At 37.9% G+C, this 24,383-nt stretch overlaps 1 protein-coding gene across 3 annotated transcripts in view; it reads left to right on the top strand.

Annotated features, from left to right (window-relative positions):
* Window positions 1-24,383, top strand: part of TTF2 (transcription termination factor 2) — a 36,572-nt gene that overhangs the window by 1,087 nt on the left and 11,102 nt on the right. For 2 of the 3 annotated variants that reach the window (XM_081306719.1, XM_081306721.1), the window contains exons 3-15: window positions 1,231-1,317; window positions 9,006-9,072; window positions 9,926-10,846; window positions 11,141-11,255; window positions 11,585-11,764; window positions 14,008-14,135; window positions 15,529-15,610; window positions 17,321-17,440; window positions 18,571-18,721; window positions 20,963-21,068; window positions 22,913-23,094; window positions 23,771-23,924; window positions 24,237-24,328. In XM_081306719.1, the coding sequence (XP_081162845.1) occupies window positions 1,231-1,317; window positions 9,006-9,072; window positions 9,926-10,846; window positions 11,141-11,255; window positions 11,585-11,764; window positions 14,008-14,135; window positions 15,529-15,610; window positions 17,321-17,440; window positions 18,571-18,721; window positions 20,963-21,068; window positions 22,913-23,094; window positions 23,771-23,924; window positions 24,237-24,328 (2,385 nt within the window). The remainder of the gene's footprint in view (window positions 1-1,230; window positions 1,318-9,005; window positions 9,073-9,925; window positions 10,847-11,140; window positions 11,256-11,584; window positions 11,765-14,007; window positions 14,136-15,528; window positions 15,611-17,320; window positions 17,441-18,570; window positions 18,722-20,962; window positions 21,069-22,912; window positions 23,095-23,770; window positions 23,925-24,236; window positions 24,329-24,383) is intronic. The other variant, XM_081306720.1, reaches the window with a different exon arrangement.

Here is a 24,383-nt window from a genome sequence, read left to right as displayed (position 1 = left end):
TAAGTCAAAGACTTTGGATCCTTTTTCAGACTTTTACCAAAAATACATTTTTAGCTCTCTAAAAAGCTTTTTTTTTTATTGTTTTAAAGAAATTACTGGGAAACAGTTTAATACAAAGTGATTTTAGTATTTGAGTAAAGCAGTCAAATGTTAGGATAATACTCAGGCTCTCTTAGATCAAAAGCATATAATTATATCAGGGTTTACTGGATTTGTGCTTGTCTGTTTGTTTTGGTACTGGGGATTGAACCCAGGGCAATGAGGTATATCCTCATTCCTTTTCATTTTTATCTTTAGACAGGGTCTCACTAAGTTGATGAGGCTGACCTTGAATTTATGATCCTCCTGTCTCAGCCTTCCAAGTTGTGAGATTACAGGCATGCAGCACCACTGCTGGCCCTTTACCGTTTATTTCTAGTTTCTAAATATACTGGACCTCTTAGATTCAGTACCCAGCACGGATTTTGAGAGATACAAGCATGTTCGCTTTCATAGGAGTTAGCATTGATCGTGGCATCTGACTCAGATTTACGTCAAGATAAACATGTTCCTATATAGGGTGCCATTTATACAAATGTACTGCTACATGAACTAGTTCACGTGAGGACAAATATTTGATAAACTTAACATATTTAGAATATATCTGATAACCAGAATATAGGCCAAAAAAGTTTCACAAGTCATAGGAGAGTACTTTAGATCTTTACACAAACCTGTTTACTCTTGAATGTTATACACACTTAATTTTTTTTCCTAGTAAGTTGGGAGAGAGTACTAATTTGCGTATATCAGACAAGAAGTGAATTAGTTACATATTGTTAGAGGTAGGCATGTGAATAATGCTATGTGACAGCTTATAGGTTATTATTAAGGTATAAAGATTAATGGAAGAACCTGAGGAAAATTCATGTAGGGCCTCACACCTAATCTTGACTTCAGTCATTAGTCAGTGGTATTGCAGTGTAGAGTCAGTGCAGTTGTAAACATTTGAGTCATCAAGAAAAAGGTCTTTATTGTCATGCTTTATTTGAGGAAGTGGAAAGAAATGGAAGCTATCTACCCTATGCTCAGAAAAAAGCATATAGATAGAGGAGTGTGTGGTATTTACAAATCCATTAGAGGCTCTCCACAGATTCTGGTTTAAACCAATAATTTCAGTTTATTTTTAGGATGTTGCTGTATTCCTTGCTCTTAAAACAAAATGTTTTTTTTTTTTTTTTTTTCCTCTAGCATTCCTGTTTCTCATTGTTTATTGCATGAGGACTTTGTGGTAGAGCTTCAGAGTTTGTTTCCACTACAGGGCAAGAAAGAATGCAGGTAAGTATCCAAAAGGAACAGTTTTCTATTCCCCTCCAACCCAAAGAGTCTTAGCTGAGATATTTTTTGGGTTTTTTTTTTTTTTTTTTTAAAGTTGCCATTGAAAAATAAACAGCCTTTCTATATGTATTGAGTATCTTCAGGGCTGTTATTCCCTAACTGCTGAGCAACTCATTAATCTGAGCCAGACTTGTGGTTAATTTCTGGGTAGACAGCTCTACCATTGTTCCTTTCTAATTTGCAGGGAGCTAATAACATCAGCCCACCAACTTATTGTCATTTAGTTCTGGTAATAGAACGAGGTAATATGTAAAAAGGTCTAACAAATGGTAACTCAAATTGTAGTTTCCTTTATATGGGGATTGGGAAAGGCAGGGAATTCTGTAAAATGAAAGCTTTATTTATTGCAGTGCTGGGGATTGACTCCAAGACCTAAGCTAAGCACACACTCTACCTCTGATTATACCCCCAGACTCAGTTGAGCAGATATGTTAGTGTGGCTTCAGGAGATAAGGTTGACCAGGAAGACAGGGGCCAGGATGTGATAGTCTTTGTATAATATTCTATATAAAATAATTATATTATTATTAACATTAAACTATTAGAATAACTATTTTTGTATTTTTAGATCTCTGCCTCTCCCACTCCAAAATAGACAATAAAGTATCAATTTCACAATGTTTATATACATGAGTAACGCCCACACTACTGTTTCCTTAATTGATTTACATGTATAGTAAGATGCATAGAACTTGAATTCAGCTGGTTGAGTTTTGAGAAATGTGTATATCCACCCATAAAACTAAGCTCCAACTCAAAATATCACCCCAGTAACTGCCATTTTCTTCATTCCAATTAATTCTGCCCCTCTCTACTCAGCAGTCAGTTTTGGTTTTTATCACTTGAGATTTGTTTTGCGTGTTTTTGAACTTCACATCAGTTAAATTATATTTTATGTATTCTTGCATCTGACTGCTTTTACTTAACAACGTCTGTGAAATTTATCCATATTGTGTCAGTAGTTCACTTTTTATTGCTAAATTTAATTCCATTTATGAATGTACCATCATTTATTTTATGTACTTATTTGCTTTCTGAAAATCTTTAGTGAAGTATCTGTTTAAATATTTTAAATATATTTTTAATTAAAATTTTCATTGAGTGATCTTAGATTCACTTGCAGTTTGTAAGAAATAATGTAGAGAGGTCCCCTGTAGCCTTTTACCCAGTTTCACCCAATTTGCAAAACAACCAGGATATTGACATTGATACAATGTACTGATCTTATTTGTAAAGTGAACTTTATTTGTATATGTTTAGTTTTATATAATTTTGTACATGTGTAGTTTTATATATTCATCATATTCAGTCAGAAAACTAAATAGTTCCTTCACCACAGGATTCCTTCTGTTCTGCTTGTGTAACCATACCCTCCTTCTTTCTCCCTCACCCCCAGGAACCATAAATCTGTTCTCCATTTCTAAAATTTTGTCTTTTCAATTTTGTTACATTATAGAATAATACAGCATAACTTTTGAGATTTTTCCTGTTTTAAAACTGTTGTTATTTGTCTTTTCACTATTGAGTAGGAGTAGTTCTTTATACAAGTTTTTTGACATATTGTGGATTTTTTCCCCTCAGTCTTTGGTTTTCATTTTCTTAACTTTTTTTTTTGAAGAATACAATTTTTAATTTTTATAAAGTCTAGTTTATTATTGTTTTATGATTTGTACTTTTTGTTTTCTTTCTAGAAATCTTTGCCTATGCCAAGATCACAATATCTCCAGTAGATAGATTTTCAGGGATGTAGATTTTTTTTTTTTCCACTTAGGTCTATAATCTGTCTCAAATTAATTTTGTGTATGTGGGTAGAGGTTCATTTACTTTTTCATATGTTACCTAATTTTATTTTAGTGCCATATTTCCATTGAAATCATTAGCATCTTTGTAGAAAATCAATTGACCCCATAAAATTGGTCTATTTCTAAGGTTGCTAATTTGTGCCACTGATCCATTTACATATTCTTACACAATCAGGTAAATTAGTGTGAATCTTCCACCTTTATCCTTTTTCAAGATTATGTTGGCTATTCTAGGGTTTTTGTATTTGCTTATAAAATGTAGGATCAGCTTTTTAAATTTCCACAGAAAATCCTGTTGGCATTGCATTGAACTTATATAGATCAATTTTTGGAGACGAGACATCAATATGAGTTTTTCAATTCATAATCATGGCACAGTTGTTTAAAACCTTAAAATTGTTAGATCATTTTCATCATAGTTTTTGTGCCACCCTTTTGTTAAATTAATTCCTCATTGATTATGTTTTTCAATGCTGTTATAAGTGGGATTTTTAAACATTTTTATCTTTACATCATTTTCTGCTGGTACAGTGGGTCTGGTAAGCCTTTATTACATGAAATCTGGATGTACTCCTGATATTTAAAATAATTTTCATACCACGAGGGATCTGCTACAATACAGAAACACTGTCGTAGGTGGCAGAAGGGAACTGAAGGATTTCCAATTTGCATTAAAAGGATCATGGTGATTAAAAAGTGAACAGAATGGAAGCAAAAGGCTGAAATAATAGTTAGTATTGAATACCTGCTACACGGCATGTTCATTAGCTCTTATCTTTCATTTCAATAGCTCTATTTTACAGGCAGAGGAGGAAATGCCACTAGAGAGGTTAGAAAAGCCATTGAGGTCCTGTGATTTTGAAATGACTTTGCTGGGACTCGGATCCAGCTGATTGCAAACATACCTGCTTTCTCTAAGTGAAAGAAAGACATAGTCTTTTCCTTTTTTTGTGGTCTTCACAATCAGCTTCAATGCCACTGCCTCCGTTCAGGCCCATGTCTTTGCAGTTAGGCAGGAGAAAATTTGCAGAGAATTAGAGTTGATAAGACATGTTTCCTGGTAGGGCATTTCCATCCACACTCTCATCTGGAATAGTGAGAAAGTCCGCAGCCCCGACTTTCCTGAGCTGTGAGTATTCCGAGAGAAAGTGTGGTATGCTCAGTCTGGTGTTTGACACATTATTAGTGCTCAGTGAGTAGTTGTTAAGTTGGGGTTTCTGGGAGATGATTTTATATTAAGTGGGACAGGGAGGGAAAGGTAACGTCAGTAGAGGATTTGGATGTGTTGTAATAGGTATAGCTATGGACTAATTGTGTATGAAGTGAATGTGAAGTCAGCTAGAAAAGTAAATGTGCAGCTCTGAGTGGAGAGCTAGGCTGAAGGTGGAATCTTGAGCACTTGTCATTAACAGTCCTTGTGTTAGGTAGATAAGGCAAGTCTGCTAAATGTTTTCTTTTTGCCCAGATCCAGAACACTCACTAGGAGATAGGTACTGAAGCTTTAAAAAGATAATTTTGAGCTGGGCATGGTGATGTATGCCTATAATCCCAGCGGCTCTGGGGGCTGAGGCAGGAGAATTGCGGGTTCAAAGCCAGCCTCAACAAGAGTGAGGCGCTAAGCAACTCAGTGAGACCCTGTCTCTAAATAAAATACAAAATAGGGTTGGGGATACAGCTCAGTAGTTGAGTGTCCCTGAGTTCAATTCCCAGTATCCCCCCACCCCCAAATTATTTTGGGCCAGGTGTAGTGGTACACACTTATCCCAGCAACTCCAGAGGCTTAGACAGGAGGATTTTTCTTTCAAAACCAGCCTCAGCAATTTAGTGAGGTCCTAAGCAACTAAGTGAGACCTTGTCTCAAAAAATAAAAAGGGCTGGAGATGTAGTTCAGTGGCAAAGTGCCCCTGGGCTCAATTCCCAGTACCTCCCACCCTCCCAAAAAAAGACTTGAGTTGGGACAAATAAAATACAACAAATTAAAAGACAAAACAAAAAGCACCAGGTACAGGCTGAGAATTTAAGCAGAAATAAATAAGCACATAGATGATGATTTCCTTAGGAAACTGGAAGGGCATTTAGCCAGGACTTATAAGAAGGATCTTGAGGACTGTCTATCCTTCTTGCAAATTGAGTTTTCTGTTCAAGAACTTGAATGTTTTATACCCTCTGACTAATATTATGATGCTAATTATACTAGGCTTAACAAAGCCAGGAGACAGGTGCAACAAAGGAATGGAGTAAGGAGTAAATGGAGTTAGGGGGTCAACCAAGGTTAAGATGCCTGTTTTTTGTACCCTGTGGTGTAGTGCATTTATATGTAGTTCTTTGATTTAAACGCCAGATGGCATCACTCGCCAGCATGTGACTAGCTCTTCAGATATGGCACATAAGGAAAACTAGGATAGACTCTCAGAAACCCACAGGGAAGAAATCCTGCCTTGACATATGGCACACTCTGTTGGGCCTTGTCCTCAAGCTCCCAAGTTCAGGTTCTCTCCTTTTTATCTATCTGCTGTTCTTTTCAAACACATGGGATCAAAAGAGATGGAAATACTCCTTTGTCTACAAATAGGTAAAACATTTTAGTACTTTAAATAGCTGGTTGTAGTGGATATTCACAATATTTTACTTTTAATAATATCTTCATGTCTATAAAACTCCTGTGTTGTGGGTGATTGGGTAAAATTGAGCTGCAGAGTATCTAGCTCCAATATAATGGGTGGAGTGATGATGGAGAAGCATTTGGGCATGAGCCAGATCCTCGCAAAGGCCCTCAGGCCCACCAACCATGAAGAACTCCACTCATAAAGTCAGGACTTACTAGGTGCTATAGAGTATTATGTGGGGGCCAGTGAAATATTCTTGTTTATAAAGAATATTAGCCCTTTGTGGTATTTGTATGGCAATTACTTTTTCCCAGTTGCCTGTTACATATTATTTTCCTTAGAGTATTTTTGCCACATGAAACTTTTATGTGGTTAAAATTACTAATTTTTTTTCTCTCTCAACTTTAGAATTTTATGTCATCTTAGAAAAGACTTTTTCACTTTAGGGTTACAAAAACATTCATCTCTGTTTCTTCGAATACTGTGTTTTCCATTTTTGTTCTATCTAGAATTTTAGTGTAAAAGAATGAGGTAAAATCCAGCTTTATGTTTTTCTAGTGATGGAGCATATAAAGATGTGTTCTCAACCCCTAGGGGTCCTTTGACACAGTTGGGATACATTAGACATAGCAAGATGAGGAGCACTCCACCTGCCAGTTAGAGCACTAAATTGAATGTGTTCAGATGTGACTCTAAGATCAATAACCTGTTAAAAAGGTTACTGAGAACGTGGAGGAACTGAGACTTGAACTTGGCCTTGAGTGACCTTAAAAATGTTCAAAGGACAAAAAGTGTTATAGGCAAAACAGCAATAAGTAGAAATGTGGATAATAAATAAACAAAATGATTGGCAAGAATGAGTTTATGATTTAGCTCTACATTTATTAATGCATTTAATCTTCAAATTGACCAGAAGGCATAAATGTTATTGTTTTGCTTTGTTTCCTACTTCAAGAGGAGGAAACTGCCACAGGGAATAGTCAAGTACAGTGTCCAGTGTCTGATGGCTCAGAGCTAATTGTGTGGTAGTGCTGGGATTCCAGCCACCCGAAGAAGGTTCTGGAGCTTGAGCGACTCTGTCTTGCTGAAGTGAATAGGCTTGGCAGTGCTGTGCTGGGTTGGACAGTTGCTCTAATAAGAAGGGAGGTTTTACCTTCTGGTGAGGAAATAGGATTGAAGAGGTCTGGCTTCCTCTAACTGGTTTTGTCTTCATTATTGCTAATAACCTGTGTCCTGAAAAATAATTAATACACTGCAGAAATTATACTGTTCCTTAAGTAGAATCAGTATCTGCTTTCTCTATGAGAATATATTTCTACTTTTCTACTGTCATCTTCATGGATTTACAATTTACAGTATTAGAGATTGAACCCAGGGGTCTTCTGTCACTGAGCTGTATTCTCAGTGGCTTTTTTTTTTTTTTTTTTTTTGAGACAAGGCCACACTAAATTGCCCAGGCCAGCCTCAGACTTGCAATCCTTCTGCTTCAGCTTTGTGACTAGCTGAGATAACAGGTGTTCCTGGTAACAACAATTTTTTTATTCTAAAAATAGAGAAACCCACCCAGATAACTAGTCTGGATTAATTAAATTAATTAATCAGTTTTACTTTTCTACATTACTTAAGAATGTTAAGTAAAGCATTTTAGGACTATGCCCAGCACATGGATGCTCAATATGTGTTTTCTTCTTTCTCTAAGTTTTGGCCTTTCATGAAAGTCTACATGATTGAGCTTTAAAATAGATCCTGTCAATGAAATCCTTCCAGTAAAAATTCCATTGTCCATGAGGAGGGGTTTGATTAAGAATGATGTAACATCACGAAGATGAAAACTTCAATTGTAAAAAAAAAAATAGATAGATGGATGAAAACTTCAGTTGCAAAAAATATATAGAGATAGATGTATAGATAGATAATAGATGAATGAGGAAGCTCTTCATATATACATTCTTATGGAAGAATTTCCAAGGTATATCAAGTAAAAAAACAAAAAGAAAGATATTTAGTACAGATTGCAATACCTTTTTTGAAATGATTAGGATCAGAGGTGTTTTCAGTCTTCAAATTTTTTCAGATGTTTGAATATTTACGTGAGCTATTTTGGGAATAGGACCCAAATCTAAACATAATTGGTTTTATGTAACCTATTCACATGGCCTAAAGGTAATTTTATGTACTTTTAAAACAATTTTAATATTTAAATTTAATAATTTCAAAAATAATTTTAATAATTTTGGCTTGACTATGGACTTGAAAATCTTTGGAAAGGTGAATAGAAAGATAAGAATGGTTACATATTGGGAGGGAGGTGAATAGGGTAAATAGAGTATGGAGGAAGCTTTTCTCTACTTTTTTATTCCTTTGATTGAGTACATTACCTATTTAAACAAGTATGTACTTTTAAACCTCTAACTCATTCATAGTTTTTAGGAATCATTTTGGTTAATGAAAAAAAATCAGTTGGTTCAATTTTATTTATTAATTCTTAACCATTATGTACAAAAGACAAAGTACAGTTGGGACTACCGAGAAAATGCATTATAATTTGTCAAAGGAATCAGGTCCTGTGGTTGTTCCTAGTGTCAAGATTATGCACATTCTATTCCCTCATGATTTAGTTTTATATGTGCCTTTGTTTGTACTTTCTGTGAGTTGGTAATTGGATCTAGAAGTTTGATCCCATTCGGGTTTGTTTTTAGTTTGTTAGGCTTATTGTTTTGTTTTTGTTTTTGCAGCATCCATTTTTAAGTGGTATTGTGGCCTCCTTTCCAGCACATACAATGTCTGGTTATCTTTTTCTGATTTTAGCAGCCATTGCTGATCAGTGTCTCCTTTTCAGTCATTTTTTCTTTTTCTTTTTTTTTAAATGAGGTAGCTTTTTTTTAAAAATGGCTTTATTTTATTCACTTGAGGATTGAACCCAGGGCCTCACATGTGCTAGGCACACACTCTACCACTGATCCACAACCCCAGTCTCCTTTCAGTCATTCTTGATAGAGTAAAAAGAACAAACCTGTTTGCTGTCTCTGGTTACCAGGTCATCTTTGCCTTCCTAGTTCTTTAAAATATCCTGTGCTTTTTACGTGTATATTAGAGTTGGTTTCAAATGATCTCCCAAAGCCAAGATCAAATAGTTCCCAGATGTTTTCTTGGATTAAAAATAAACTCACCTCTTAAGGATTTTCATAGTTGTAATTATTTATATTTTATATTTCATTAGGTTATTCTTCCGATGCACAAGAAGCAAGGCAGAGGGAAAACACTGGTGTGGAAGTGTTCCCTGGCAGGTGGGGATTATTTGTTTTCCAACCTCATATGTTAAGCCTGTTTAACACATGGTGTTGACTGAAAAGACCCTGAAGCCTTATTGACTGGTGGCTTGTCATCAAACCATCTCTGAAAAACTTTCAACAAGGTAGACCCGGAGGGACTGTTATTTCAAAGTATCATTGTTACATTCAAAATTTAATTATTTACCTCTTCTTTCACTTAAATATTTTTCAGGGTTTTTAAATACAGCTAATATTCTATTTAGAAAAAAAATTAGATTTTCTTGGCTAACTTCCCTGTTTTCTTACAGATTACTACCTACTTGATATTGGTGTTGGCTAAGTATAGATGTATAGATAGATAAATAGGTAGATAAAACTAGGAGATAAAACTAGGAGACGTTCTACAGATATCTGATGCATAGGGAACTAGATCTAGGGAGGCAATGAGACTTGTTTTAGCAGAGATATAGCTTAAATGTATGATTCTGGATTCTTCTAGTGAAACCTTTGGAAAGCCAAAGTCAAAGTGAGCATAGTAGGACAGTGTTTAGATTGGGGAAAAGTTCATCTTGAGAGATTGGGTTTTACTGAAAAGTATACATTGTGACTACCATGATTGTAAAAGCACTTTGGTATAGTCAGGACCTGGAAAAGTATGATTATGAACAGAGAAGGAACATGCATTGAAAGTTAAGAAACTATTCTATGTGAGTTTGGCATCTATTATTTTTTAGATGCAGAAGTGTTTAGAAATATTGGACTGCTTTTACTGTTACAAATTTCCATTTCCTCTAGGAAAAAAGGCCACCTAGATAAGAGGGTTGCATTAATATTTTATATTATGATTAATTATTTTCATTGTCCTTAGGATCCTAATTCTAAAGAATATCCTGTAACCAATAAATCTCAGCCCACATCTGAGCCATTTCCTCATCCTTCCAGTCAACCAAGAAACCCATTCAAGGTTCTTGACAAGAATCAAAACCCAGCTCTCTGGAAACAGTTTGTCAAAGGGGGAGGGGAGGAAAATATGGCTGCTAAGAAGTCAAGGGAAAAAGGAGACCAGTCCATGTATCAAAAGCCTAACTCTAACTGCTCGATGGAGAAAGAGTTCTCATCTAGTCTGGTAATAAAGAAAAAGCAATCTGGAATTCAAGAGGAGGAGCAAGAAGAGACAACAGAGGAAACTAAAGGAATTACATCCAGACAGCACCCAGGGAATGGGCCGAGAGGACCATCTATATCTCCTCAGGAGAAGTCAGATGGTGAGAGTAAAGATGTTCAAAACAAATCAGAATCTCCAAGAGAAAAGGAAACCCAGTTTTTGCCTCAGAAGATTCATGATCAGAACCAAGTAAGCCAGCCTCAAAAAGGGGATCACCTTGGCAAGGAGCACCTCAAGAACTTGGAAGCTAAAGAAGCAAAGGCAAAGGATGGCCCAAGCACGCAGACCTTCCAGAAAAGGCTGCCCCAGGAGCATTTCCAGGCACCCTCTGGGACCCCGGGACCTCCTCCTAAAGGCCAAGCAGCACCAGGGCTTTCCCTGGGCGAGGGGTGCCCTGCTGCCTCCAGCAGTAGTGAAAGTGAGGAAGATGACGTTTCCTGTATTCCAGGAAGCCCTCTACTCTTTGACTCGACTATGGACTCACTGAAGTCAGAGAACCTTCAACTCCCTGTTCAAAGTGTGCAAAGAAAAACGTCTGCTTCCTTGAACGTTTCTAAGAAGAAAGAACCCTCCGATCCAGCTGCCCAGCGTGTGTACCTTACAACACAACTGAAACAAAAGAAGGTAACTCTTGACTTGTGCTTTATTTCTAAGGTCAGAGCATCACTTGTGGTGTGCAGCTAGGAGACCCTTACTATTCAGTATATTCATTGGGAAGGTTTTTTAAGTGGATGTTAAGTTTCTGCCTTTCCTATACTTTCAGGGTTAGTAAGTGAGCTGAGCTTTGGAAAAAATCCTGGTTTTTACATGCATGCTTAAATGACCATCCTTTCAGAATTTTGGCAAGTTAGGCTTTTTAAAATCTGAAGCTACTCCTCTAACAACTTGGGCAATCCATTTCATAGATCTGTTTTTCAGAGCACATTGGCAGTGGTGAACATCCAGGCTCTTCCAGACAAAGGTGAAAAGTTACTCAAGCAAATCCAGATGTTGGAGGAAGCACTCAGTACTCTTGCCCTCTCCCCAGAGCAAGGTAAACAAAGTAGGTTATACCCCAGAACCTGGGTTTTTTGTGAACCTGATATGAGACTTTTTAAAGAATGTGTTGACTTATTCACCCTCCCATCTTATTATTTGCTTCTGAGATCTCTTTTAAACAATTCCTATCCTTTATTAAAAACTTTTTCTCTTACTTCCTGTAGACTAAACACCCGCTGTTTAAGCACTATTAAAAATACTTCATTCTTTAGGAAGCCTTCTAGCTTATTGGAATGACAGTGATCCTACTCTCTCCTCTACACATACAGTCCCTTCACTTGCTTTTCTGAATTGTAATCGATTCTTCCTTTGTTTCTTGAGCAGGAACTAGTGAGAAGAGTAACACTCAAGCACGACAGAGTACCCTCACCAAAACTACTGTGGGCCCTCCTCACGTGGTGTCTCCCCAGCCCCTTGTGGGTCATGATCTCCAGCCTCTGGACCCTTTAAGGCTACAGGCAGCCTGCCAGGTAACTACTGGAGGACTCGGCCACTGCTCTGGAGGTAAGATCCCAGGGCCTGGTCCTGCAGTGAAGTGCTGCCTCTGTGAGTTAAATGCCATCAAGCAGATGTCTTTGTGCCTGTGAGGAGGGACGTACCATTTTTTTAAAATTGTTTTTTCTTAGTTATACATAACAGTAGAATCCAATTGTATAAAATTATACAACATGGAATATGTCTTATTCTAACCTAATTAGGACCCCATTCTTGTGGGTGGGCACAATGGTGGGATTCACTTAAGTATTTTCATATGTGTACATAGGAAAATTATGTTAGATCTATTTTACTGTCTTTCCTATTGCTAATTCTCTCTTCCTTTCATTTCCTTTTGTCCAATCTACTCAATTTCTCTTCTTTCTCTCCTTTATTGTGATTTTTCTTCCACATACCAGTGAAAACATCTGACCTTTGGTTTTTGGGAAATCATTCTTGAATTGAAAATTGCACATATATTAAAGATCATGGTGCTTAGTAGAGCTTTGCATGGTGTCACTTAGATCTTGGTGAGGCCTTGTACCACTGTATGCTCATCAGTTAGCCCAGTGGCTGGCAAACAGGAGTCACCCAGGGAATGCCTGTGAATGAATACTCTGGCTAACATCATCATGAGGCAGGTAGAGCAGCACATTGCATTTTTATTCTTCCTTCTGTAGGGGTGTGATTTGGGGTATGTGTGTGAAGGCAGAGCACAGGAGTGATATGACTGCAGACGGTACTTATAGACGCACAGAAAACGGTAAACACCTGGCCTCTGCCCCAACTTAGCTAAGTGTTTCCCTTGTGAATAACTTTGAATTCAGAAGTAGCTGCAGAATGAAGCTTTCAGGTAAAGTCTTAACTGGGTCATCTGATGAGCTAGCTGGCCAATCAGGAGGCAGGAGCTCAGGTTGGCTGGCTCGAAGGAACGAGGAGAGCTAAAGCCAGTTTCCCCCAACAGAGAACTACCAGAGATGTTAGGCCCTTGAAAAGCAGTATGAACAGGGGTGAAAAATAGATGTAGGGCATTTGAAGTTAAGGTCACTGTAGAAGGGAAAAGAGAAACATACTTGTTCTAGTATGTTTCTTGACTGCTCAGGAGGCCCCTTGAGAGCATTTCATGTTACAGCATGATTTTGTAATGTAGTGGTGACCAGGTCACCTAGGGAAACATTATGTAAGGTTCGTTTTTTTTTTTTTCTTTCTTTTTTTTTTTTTTGAAGTGCTGGGGTTGAACCAAGGGCCTAGCACATGCTTATTAGCATGTGCTCTAGCACTGAGCTACACAGCTAGTCCAAGTTATGTTAGTTTAATAAGGTAAAAAGTATGTGAAATGTCTTGGAAAAAAAATTCTATTAAGGTAGTTTTAAAACAATTTAACATTTAAGTAATTTTCATTTGTCTAGAAACTTCTTATTTAGAATGCTTCATCCCTAATTGCAAACAGCTGAGGCACCTGTAGTTATTAACTAATATCTGTAGCAGTTCTCTGTGTAGAAGGAGTGGGCTCACAGTACTGCAGTAGGATATACACTCAGGTCATGACCTGCACTTTAGGGGTCATCTCTCCCTGGCTACTCAAATGTCAATGGCTGATTTCTAGCCTGGTCTTTTCTGTCACGATTTTTCTTTGCATCCAGGTATGTTTTCTTCCTAAAATATTGGATGGTGTTACCTTTTTCTCTGCCACTTTTTCTAGGATGAAAAATAAAGTATCAAAAATATTATATATTGGGCTGGGGATGTGACTCAAGCGGTAACGCACTCGCCTGGCATGCTCGGGGCACTGGGTTCAATCCTCAGCACCACATAAAAATAAAATAAAGATCCTATGTCTATCGAAAACTGAAAAACAAATATTAAAAAATTCTCTCTCTCTTCCCCCTCCTCTCTCTCAAAAAAAAAAAAAAATTATATATTGGGCTAGGGGTATAGCTCAGTGGTAGAGTACTTCCCTAGTATGTGTGAGGCTCTGGCAAAGATCCCTAGAAAAACACACACACCCATACACAAATATTAATAATAAAAACTATGAGTTAACTTATTTTTTGTTACACTTTTTATTATTTTATACTGTTAAGAATATTGTTTATTTGGTTTTAAAAAAACAAACAATGGGGATAGAGAAACCTGTGAGACCATGTGAATTGGAGGCAAGAATTTTTAGTCAATACAGATCTTTTACCTGCAAATATTCACTTGTGGCTTTGTAGCCTTAGCCAGAGCATAGTACTTGTGACATCTTTTAGATAATGCCTTCTTGCATGCAGATCCTAGGAACCAAGATCACCTTTATTCAGTATGGAAAATCACAAGTGAAGCCATTGATAGGCTGCATCGATCACTGGAGTCATGTCCTGGTGAGACAGCAGTGGCAGAAGATCCAGCCGGCTTGAAGGTGAGCTGTGAAGACTCGTGGTACAGAGTATCTCTTAACAGTCTCCCAGTCCCTCTGAAGAGAGAGACCACTGTGACGCTGCCATACAGAGTCCTCTCTTCATGTACCTTTTCTACAAAATAGATGCTTTAGTGACTTTCCTTGGAATATTTTCTCCTTTTATGCTTGAATAGTGAAAAGAGCAGAAACAAAACCTCTTCCCCCCACCCTTTTTAGAAATTGGACGCAGGTGTACTCTACTACTAAGCTACATCCTCAGCCCTTTTTCCTTTTATTTTGATCCAGAGTCTTATTAAATTGCCCGGTCTGTGCTTGAACTCCGAACCTCTGCCTCATACTCCCAAGTAACTGGGTATACAGGTGTGCACAAAACCCTTGTTTTTAAGTCACGAAGTAATAAATTTTTGTAGCAATAAAATATCCACTTTTTGAATTTTGGTAGGTGCCACAAGGATGAAAAAGAATTGCTATTTGCAGTAAATCAATAGGAGTTTAAGTGCACATGCAACATATATAAAACAATTAGAAAGTGACTATAAGGCAGTGATGAAGTGTGCGTCTTAATGTGATGTACATAATACACAAAGTACAAAAGATATTAAAAATAAAGGAAATGTCACTCTAGAGCAGTAATTATCTGTTGCCTACTTTGCCTTGAAGAAGCAATAAGTCTTTAGATAGCAGAGTGAATAAAAACAAAACATTGAAATTAGACAATTAGAGAGATAGGTGGGTAGAGAATAAATACAGAGATTGGTATCAATAAACGATCAGGAGTCATTAGTACCTGAGCTGGGAGGAGCAGGTGATGTTCTGAGAAGGGAGACTCCTTGCTATGGCCTTTGGTGAAGGAATTTGATTAGAGAAACTCAAAATACATTATGAAATTGCTGTAGAATTTTGAGCAGAAATGTTTAAAGAAGATTAATTTTATCACGGCTTATAAGATAGACTGGAGTAGGAAAAAGTGTCCAGTTAAAGGGCCGTTGGAATTTATGACTAGCAATGCTGGAATGTTAGTTAAAGAGGAGAGTCAAATTTAAGAGCTAATCAGAAAAGTCAACAGAAGGATTAGTAAAAATAGGATGACCACTAGAGGTCTTAGTTGCAAGCAATAAAAACAGACAAATCAGGACTCTCAGTGGGTGCCACGGATGCAAAAGAATTACTATTTGTAACGAACCAGTAAAAGACTAGAAATGCTGAATATTAGATGTAAACCACAGCCTAAACTTGGGAGGACAGATGAAGTGAATCACTTATAAGATGACAACTAGAACATTTAAGGAATCACTTGTAGAAAATAAAAGCAAGGTTGCAGTCTGTGCATACAGGATCTGATACAGCTTCTCGTTAAGAATTTGTGCTTAACATTTGGTTGTTACCTTTGCAGGTCCCTCTGCTACTGCACCAGAAGCAGGCGTTAGCCTGGTTATTATGGCGGGAAAGGCAAAAGCCACAAGGCGGAATTCTAGGTAAGTTTGGTTTTATGGTAAGAGCCAATAGTTATTGAATGTTTTGGCATTATACTAGATGTGTTGTCTCATTTGATCCCTTCCACAACTCTATTAGGCAGGTAATTGTGATTCCCTTTTATAAATGAAGAAACTAAAGTATAGAAATATTAAGCAACTTGCTCAGAAGTGCACAGCTATAGAAAGAGTTGCAGTTATAAGCAGTAGTGGTTGACTCTAGCTGATTAGGCAGAGTTGTTTATTTTGTGGTAGCCCTAGAATCTCTGGGAGATGTGGATTACCAGGCTGGAGGCCAGATTTCCAGGAGCAGTGGCCATAGCCAGGTCACCAACTAATTTTAACTTTTTTGTTCCCAGCACTAGCTGCCAAACATCATCAGATGCTTCTGACACAGGCTTAGTGATTTGTCAGTAAGTCTCATAGCATATAGTCATACTCATGGCTGTGATTTATTACAGTAAAGGATGTAGATCAAAATCAACAAAAGGAAGAAATACATAGGGCAAAATCCAGGGAAAATCAGGCACAAGCTTCTGCAGTCTTCTCCTAGTGAAGTCACATGGGTCACACTTAATTTCCCAATAGTTGTGACAACATATGTAAAATGTCTCTAGCCAGAGAAACCTGCTAGAGATTCAGTGCCCTGGATTTTGGTCACATAGGCAGTTACAGCCTGGTGAATTACCAAAGTTTCATACTCCCAGAAAGAAAGCATGTGTTCAGCTTGAGCCATATTGTCTGTACAAGTGGTTTAGGCAGAGTGATCCACTCTTATCAGTTCTGAAATGGTGAGAAGCTTTCCTAAATCAGAGTTTCCAGTCAGCAGCCAAGAGCCCACTTTGTAAGTAGGCCTCTCAGAAGTTAGCAGACAGACCTGTTATGTTGACTCTTTCTGCACAGCGGTAGAGCCAAAATTCAAATTATAGCCTATGCCCAGCCTGATGACTGAGCCTCAGTGTCTTAATCTAATAAGATGAGGAAATAATATAGAATAGAATATTATGAGTAAATTAGATAAGCTTAATGACTAGGAATTGGCACAGTGATAGTACCCCAGAAGTATTAAATTATGGCCTTCTTTGATGAATAAATTAAGACCATGGAGGACTGTTTGGAGTTTTTTTTTGTTTTGTTTTGTTTTGTTTTGTTTTTTGAGGTGAGGTCTCATTCTGTGGCCCAGGCTGATCTTAAACTCCTGGGCTCAAGTGATAATCCTGCTTCTGTCTCCTGAATGCTGTGACGATAGGTGCACACCACCATGCCTAGTTAGAGTTAACTCTTGAGCTGTAGAAGTGTGGTAGCACCAGTAGAGTAGATGGTGGGAAGAGTCTGCTGGGTTTTTTTTGCTTTTGGAGGAGGTGACAGATACAAAGACTAGACAGTGACATCAAACAGGAATAGTTATATCAGTTGATGTAGTGTTAGGTAACAGTGTAACATGGAGACTTGGATAAGATCTGCATTTTAAGATTTAATTATTAAAAAAAAAGTAGTACTAATTGTTTGGTTTAGTTCCCTAAATAAGTAGCAAGAGATAAGGTTTATTTTAACTAAGAAGATAAAGAATCCATTGGGGTTGGCAAAGAATAGGGACTAAAATGGCATTGGCTTCAGAGAGAACAGGGTCAATGTCTGTGGTGGCTTCTATTGAAGTTGTGTTGGTTCTTTACCTAAGTAATTCACTATCTGGATTGTGTTTTTATTTTCCAGCGGATGATATGGGCTTAGGAAAAACCCTGACGATGATTGCACTCATACTAACCCAGAAGAATCAAGAGAAAAGCCAAAAAAGGGATGAAAACATAGCTGTGACATGGCTTTCCAAAGATGGTAGGTAAAAGTACCACTTTGATGCCACTTCTGATGTCATATGAACCAGCTGGGAAGAGAAACTTAAGCTACAGAAGGACACCTTTGGTCATATTGAATTGATCTACTGGGAAACCAGTATCACATTGCTTTCCTGTGGTATCATTTCTGATGCTGACTATGCTAATTATAAGTGGTCATTTTTTCCCCTTTTAATCTGCTTTTTATCTATGATTAGAAAAAAAAATTATAGAGAAGGTTAAGGCTCTAGAAGACTTAGTTCGAGCCTAGTAATTATTATTTTACTAAACTCCAGGGTAGATCCAAATTAATGTATTAGTTTTTTTAAGGGAGATCTGTCACAAATTCACATTTTAGCTTCCATAGTAGAAGCCATTTTCCATATTTCTGAAATTCCAGAAAACTTTCAGATGATAGACAATTTCTATCTTAGCCTAGTTTTTAAAATGTAGTAAATTCACTCATATTTTAAAAAATATTATATATAGATAACCACATGTAAGTTGCCATGTGCACAAATAGTTGTCCTGAGTTGGTTAGACAGACAGAAGTCTGTGGTCCTCTGCCCTCAGCCTCTTATGAGCCCACAGCTGGGGCCTTGCTCCCACGTGGAGCAGCAGCTTGTGTAGAGCAGCACACAGAGAGGTGGGTGATGGCACAATACTCCATCACTTTCTTATTCCAAACTGATATTCACCCACCTTGAAAGAGGACTTTTGCACTTATATATGTGTGTTTTAATTGACAAATAGTAATCTGTACTTAGATTTTAACATGGAAATACATTGTTATGCTTTTCAGAAAAAATAATAACACTGCCCTGAATTGAATCAACTCAGAAGGAAATGATTGAGTTCTAGTCCTGGCCACTCTGTGAAAGGGCACTGCTTTTTGAGCCTCTCTTTTCTGTCTGACACTTTTATAGGAGAAAATAAATAGTTACGTGTCTTGACTTAAAAGACCATCTCTTCCATTTCCTATTCCGCTCTCGGCTCTGTGTAGAAATAAGATCAACAGTTAAAAATATTGATGGAAGGAAAAAAGCCAGTCAAGAGAAAGATAATGCCCTAAAGAAGTTAAACGCTATTTAATGAATGTAACTAAGTATTGATTTCTTTCCCCCCCTCAAGACTCCTCTGACTTTACTTCCCATGGAACACTAATTGTCTGTCCCGCTTCCCTCATCCATCATTGGAAAAATGAGGTTGAGAAACGTGTGAACTGCAACAAACTAAGAGTCTATCTCTATCATGGGCCAAACAGGAATCTGACTGCGAAAGCGTAAGTGCAGAAGTGCTGCAGGCTTGGGGCCCCCGGCCCCTTGGCCAAGGGTCCTGTTGACATTCTTGCTTGCCCTGGTTCTTGACTTGGGACTGACCATGTGTGAAGACCAAAGACAGATGATTCATTCTTTTTTTTTTTTTTTTTTTTTAGAGAGAGAATTTTAATATTTATTTTTTAGTTTTTTTGGCGGACACAACATCTTTGTATGTGGTGCTGAGGATCAAACCCAGGCCGCACGCATGCCAGGCGAGCGCGCTACCACTTGAGCCACATCCCCAGCCCAGACGATTCATTCTTATTACCACACAGTCTTTGCCCTGTACTAAGAGACACATCTTGAGACAATGGTGTTCTCTTGTGTCATATCCTGTCACATCCCCAACAAAAGCTACCATGTAAAAGGCCTGAGATACCTGAATTGTCAGCTAGGTGGAGCCACATTCTCTGGTAAATGAGGATATGTCACATCTCTATGTTGCTAAAGAACGCACATTCTTGTTTTCTTTTCTTGTTGGTGTGAATGGAACTGTCCCAGTATTGTAGAGTAACTTGATAAAAATTCTAAGCGTCTGTGTGTGTGTGTGTGTGTGTGTGTGTGTGTGTGTATGTGTATGTTTTCTAGTGGCTGTATTTTTCATATAGAAACCATCTAAAAAGTTTTAGACTTAAGATTTTAGAAAATTCAGTGCGAAGGACTTACATCAGTGGCAGAGCACGTGCCTAGCATGTACAAGGAAGGCCCTGGGTTCCATCCCCAGCAAAACAAAAAAGATTGTAGGTTGATTAAGCCTAGTTATAAATTCTTAAGGGGATTTTTGGGAAGGAAGAAAGATAACCCCAGATAATGTTAGTCCTAGTGTTTCTCTTGGGGTGTGTGTGTGTGTGTGTTGCTAGGAATTTTTGGCATGCTGAGTAAGTTCTCTACCACTGGACTACATCCCCAGCCCTGTCTTTTGATTCTAAAGGAAATTTTTTCTTTCCTAATTATAATGTGAGGATCTGGGGTAAATACTTGTTCCTGTAATCAAAGATGAGATTATAATCAAAGATGCTCCTATAATCAAAGTTTTCTCTTCTTATTAGTAATCTCTCTCTTTATTCTTTCATACTGGGTTTTTTTAATCTCCTAAAAAAACAGTGCAGCAGTCTTTGGGGAATATATTGCCAGATTAGTGACCTTTGGTGTTATGGTACAACTTTCATGACTGGTCACTTCAGCAGACAGGAGGTGTTATGGCAGCAATGGTGGGCCTGCAGGTCTTCCTTGGAACAGAGTACTTAAATTGTCTGCCTTTGGAAGTAAATTTGATCTCACTTGATTTGCACTTTGAGCATAACTGTTTTGTTATTCAGAATGTGCTAGTTGACTGATTGGAATTATTGTCATTTATACTTCTTTATATATGATGATGAGGCAGCTTATGGGCATTGTTGCCTCTCTGAATTAGGCATGTAATTTTTATCAGAAGTATTTATTGCAGTTCTGTCAAGTACACAATATTCATTGGAATAAGATGTATGTCTGTAATAAGAATCTTTACATGTAAAGAGCATAGGGAAGGTAAACTGAAAGTTATAGCATGTACTTTTAAAAAATATTTAGTTTTTTAGTTGTATTTGGACACATTACCCTTATTTTATTTTTATGTGGTTCTGAGGATTGAACCCAGTGCTCTGCATGTGCTAGGCAAGGGCTCTACCGCTGAGCCATAATCCCAGTCCCTATAGCATTCACGTTTATAGCTAAATATCAAAGCTAATTAATGGGTTTTCACAAGTCTTTATAACCAGGAGTGGTCGGCAGAAGGCATCATTGATGTGAGCTCAGCAGTGCTTTCAGTGTTTATTTTTTCTCTGAGGCTTTATCATAGTTCATTTCAAAAATCACTATTGAATGTTCATTCCCAGCCCTGTCCTTTCTGTTCTGGCCAGGTCATATCAAGCTTAATATGAGATTTTCCTTTCTGGCTCATTGGATAGGAAAAGGTAGGCTGTTCTAGCTGTAGTGAGCAGACTGTAAAAGTGACCAGAGGTTAGAGATAGGAAAACCAACTGGGTAAAGTTTACCTCTTCAAAATTTTGTGTGTATGTGTGTGTGCTTATGTGTGTGTTAAGGATATAAGTTAATTGATTCTGCTGTCTATCCTTCTAGCCCTGGGCTTTTATGCAAAGACATCAAATCTGCCTCTTGTCCGTAGAGGGATTGTTTACTGTTTGTTTTTTGTTGTATCTATGCAGCCTCTCTATGTATGACATCGTGATTACTACTTACAGCCTTCTGGCCAAGGAGATTCCCACAGTGAAGCAGGAGAGAGAGGTTCCAGGTGCAAACCTCAGGGTAAAGGTGAGGCTTGGGTTGCCAGGCAAATAGTTGGAGCCACATGTCATTTAATGGGAGTCTTTACAGCCTCAGAGATAGCTAAGGAATTTGCAGCAGTGCTCTAGTATTCTTCCCCTTGTGGAAATGAGTAGTTCTGTCTGTATTCTGTCCCTCTTGTCCTAGATAACAGCTTCAGTGATAAAAGTTGATACTTGGCACAGTATTCAGCTGTCTTTTAGAGCTAAAGTTAACTACACTGCTTTATGGTGGTAATAATCCCACAAATACAGGAAAGCCTCTTGTTGCTGTTTTATCTTAGAGTATGTGGGGTATACTCTCATGATACTTTTTATTTTTAGTGTGCAGACTGTTATTTTAGTACCTGTGTTTTGGTATTAAGCCCTCATTCATTGTCTCCCATCTGCCTCCCAGAAAAGGGCATTGCAAATAATAGAGCTTCAGATAGGCCAGAGACTAAATGATAACCACGAAAAAGCCCCAAGTGTCTTCAGGTAGATTCAGGGCATCTGTTTCATGAGGTAGAGGCTTTATCACATAATTATTGTGGAGACTCCTCCACCCCAAATATAGTATTGTCTGTCCCAAGAGCTATCTTTTGGGTTTTACCAGGACAGGATTCTCACAGATTTCTGTATTTAGGAGCTCTCTAGAACACTTTACCAGCTCATGGCACTACCCTGACTTCTTACAGATAACGAACTTCTCAGATTCTTTAGTTGTTCACCATCACTTTGGTGATAAACTCCAAACCTCTTTACATGATGTATCAGGTACTTTGCCATCTTGCTCTGCCATTGTGCCTGCTCCTCTCTACCCCGTCTCCCTCCCTGTGACACCAGACATGCAGTTGTGTAGTCCCTGATGTGCTCCTTCACAGTTACGCCTTTACTCTCCCACTTGATACAATTCTTTGTCACCACTCCTCTTCCCAGGTTAATTGTTTTTTTTTTTTTTTTTTAATAAGAGAGAGAAAATTTTTTAATATTTATTTTATAGTTTTTGGTAGACACAACATCTTTATTTTATTTTATTTTTTATGTGGTGCTGAGGATCGAACCCGGTGCCCTGCGCATGCCAAGCGAGTGTGCTACTGCTTGAGCCACATCCCCAGCCCAGGTTAATTGTTTTTTAAGCTGCTTCAAGCATCCTTTTTGGACCACTCCCTTCCTACCATTTGGTTGAATGTCTCTCCTAGCCCCTTGAGCTTGCTCATATCATGGTATACCATTTATCCAGCAAATATGGAGTATTTTTTACTTGGCAGGCATTATTTTAGCTTATCCAGGATGACAACAGTGAATAAGAGCAGCTAGATTTCCCTTGTCTTACATTGAGTTATGTAGTTTGATTTACTGTATATACACCATGTTACACATCATGTTTTAGTTATGTCTGTTTTTCTCCCCTGCTAGATTTTGAGCTCATGAAGGGTGGGACATGCCCTTTATGTCTGACTTTGTATCTTACATAAAAACATAGACTTTAAGTAAATTTTTATTAAATTATCAGATATTTTTATGGAATGAGTAAATTTGCAAACTGAATAACTAGTACACTCTTAGCCCATAACCATTGCCAAAATGTGGCTTGAAAGAATAAATGAAAATTCAAATTAGAAAACATTCTGCTCTTGGGCATCTTATTCTCAAGGCCTGAGACTCTCAAGTGGCCTATTATTGGAACCAGTTAAGAGATTCTGCTCCTAGTTTCTCGACTCAGATTATTGTAAAAGATCTCAGCAAGTTAGTGTGTCAGATTGGGTCTCCTCAGTACTGGTTGGTCATTTCCCCTTATCTCCTTGAGGACATGTTCAGGTTCCCATAGTGTTGCTGGATTTCACTTTCCAGGGCAGCTCAACACCTTTGCTTCAAATAGTCTGGGCTCGAATTATATTGGATGAAGCTCATAATGTGAAGAATCCCCGTGTGCAGACGTCCATTGCTGTGTGTAAGCTGCAAGCCCGTGCCCGTTGGGCTGTCACTGGAACCCCTATACAAAACAACCTGTTGGATATGTATTCACTGCTGAAGTGAGTAACCTTGGGGTCATGTAACTGTGAACCCTGTCTGTAACCCTTCAGCATTATTTCATGTCTCACTATAAAGACTCTGATGTGTGTCAGATCATCTCATGTAGCAGATGGCAAGCCTGTAAGTCTTTAAAGGACAAAATAATTAATATATATGAGAAAATATCAATGGATTGACTGACTGATAGAGGACTTTGATTACATTCAGTTCTTCTATATGCAAAAATATAGGAGAGATTGACATAAAGGAAGCAAAAGTCATCTTTCTTTAGTCCCCTGAATATTTTGGGCTCTTTCTTTAAAACATGTACTAGACTCTGGACTGCAACTTACTGGAGGCCAAGAGAAAAGAATGATGATTTAAAAATACTTTATTTTGTTCAAGTCAGCCCATAAGAGGATATGGAATTTCTTTGCTAGAATAAATTCTAGCTACTGGTTATATATCCTGGTGTGATAATACAGATATTAGTAATGGAGAAACTCATTTTTATCGTGTGGTTTTCATTATTAATTTAGGTCCTTTTGATTTGTCTAGCAGAATATGCTGTGAAATTTACTCAAAAAATGATTGGATGACAGATGTAACAAAAAATCTAATTTGTTTTCACCTTGATTTTACTTTGAACCTTTACTGCTTTCTTCCCTGTTCTGTGTCCTTTCTCCACAAAAAAAGATTTCTCCGCTGTTCTCCATTTGATGAATTCACCCTGTGGAAAAGTCAGGTTGATAATGGTTCAAAGAAAGGAGGAGAACGGTTAAGTATTTTAACCAAGAGCCTTCTGCTGAGGAGAACAAAGGACCAACTGGACTCCACTGGCAAACCCTTGGTAATCAAATTTCTACCTGTCCCTGGGGGAGCCAGGGAAGGAGGATGACTATATGCCTGAGGGAGTTGAACAGCCATCTGCTGTGCTTCAGGAGCCTCTAGTCTCCCTTTTTTCTCTGAGGAGGCCTGGGATTGCATCTTGTGCCTCATGTTCCAGCAGTCCTGTTGTACACTCCTTTAGTTCTACAGAAGGATAGGAAATGCTTCCTAGGGGTTGGCTAGATTTCCAGTGTCCACCTGGGGAATTTGCTTTGTAGCATTTAGTTAATTCATATAGCTTTACCCCAATTTCCATTTTCTTTTATTCTTCCAGGTGAGGCTGCCTCAGCGTAAATTTCAGCAGCACCGTTTGAAGCTTTCTGAAGATGAAAAGCTGGTTTATAATGTCTTTTTTGCAAGATCAAGGTTTGTGTAGTGAAGCAGCACTTTCTCACATGCATTGTTTTATTCTTGTCTTTGC

This window comes from Spermophilus citellus (assembly GCF_964194105.1).
Source record: "Spermophilus citellus genome assembly, chromosome: 9".
Taxonomy (NCBI): Eukaryota; Metazoa; Chordata; class Mammalia; order Rodentia; family Sciuridae; genus Spermophilus; species Spermophilus citellus.
Note: the sequence above shows the minus strand (reverse complement) of the source record. Positions and strands in the feature narration are given on the sequence as shown.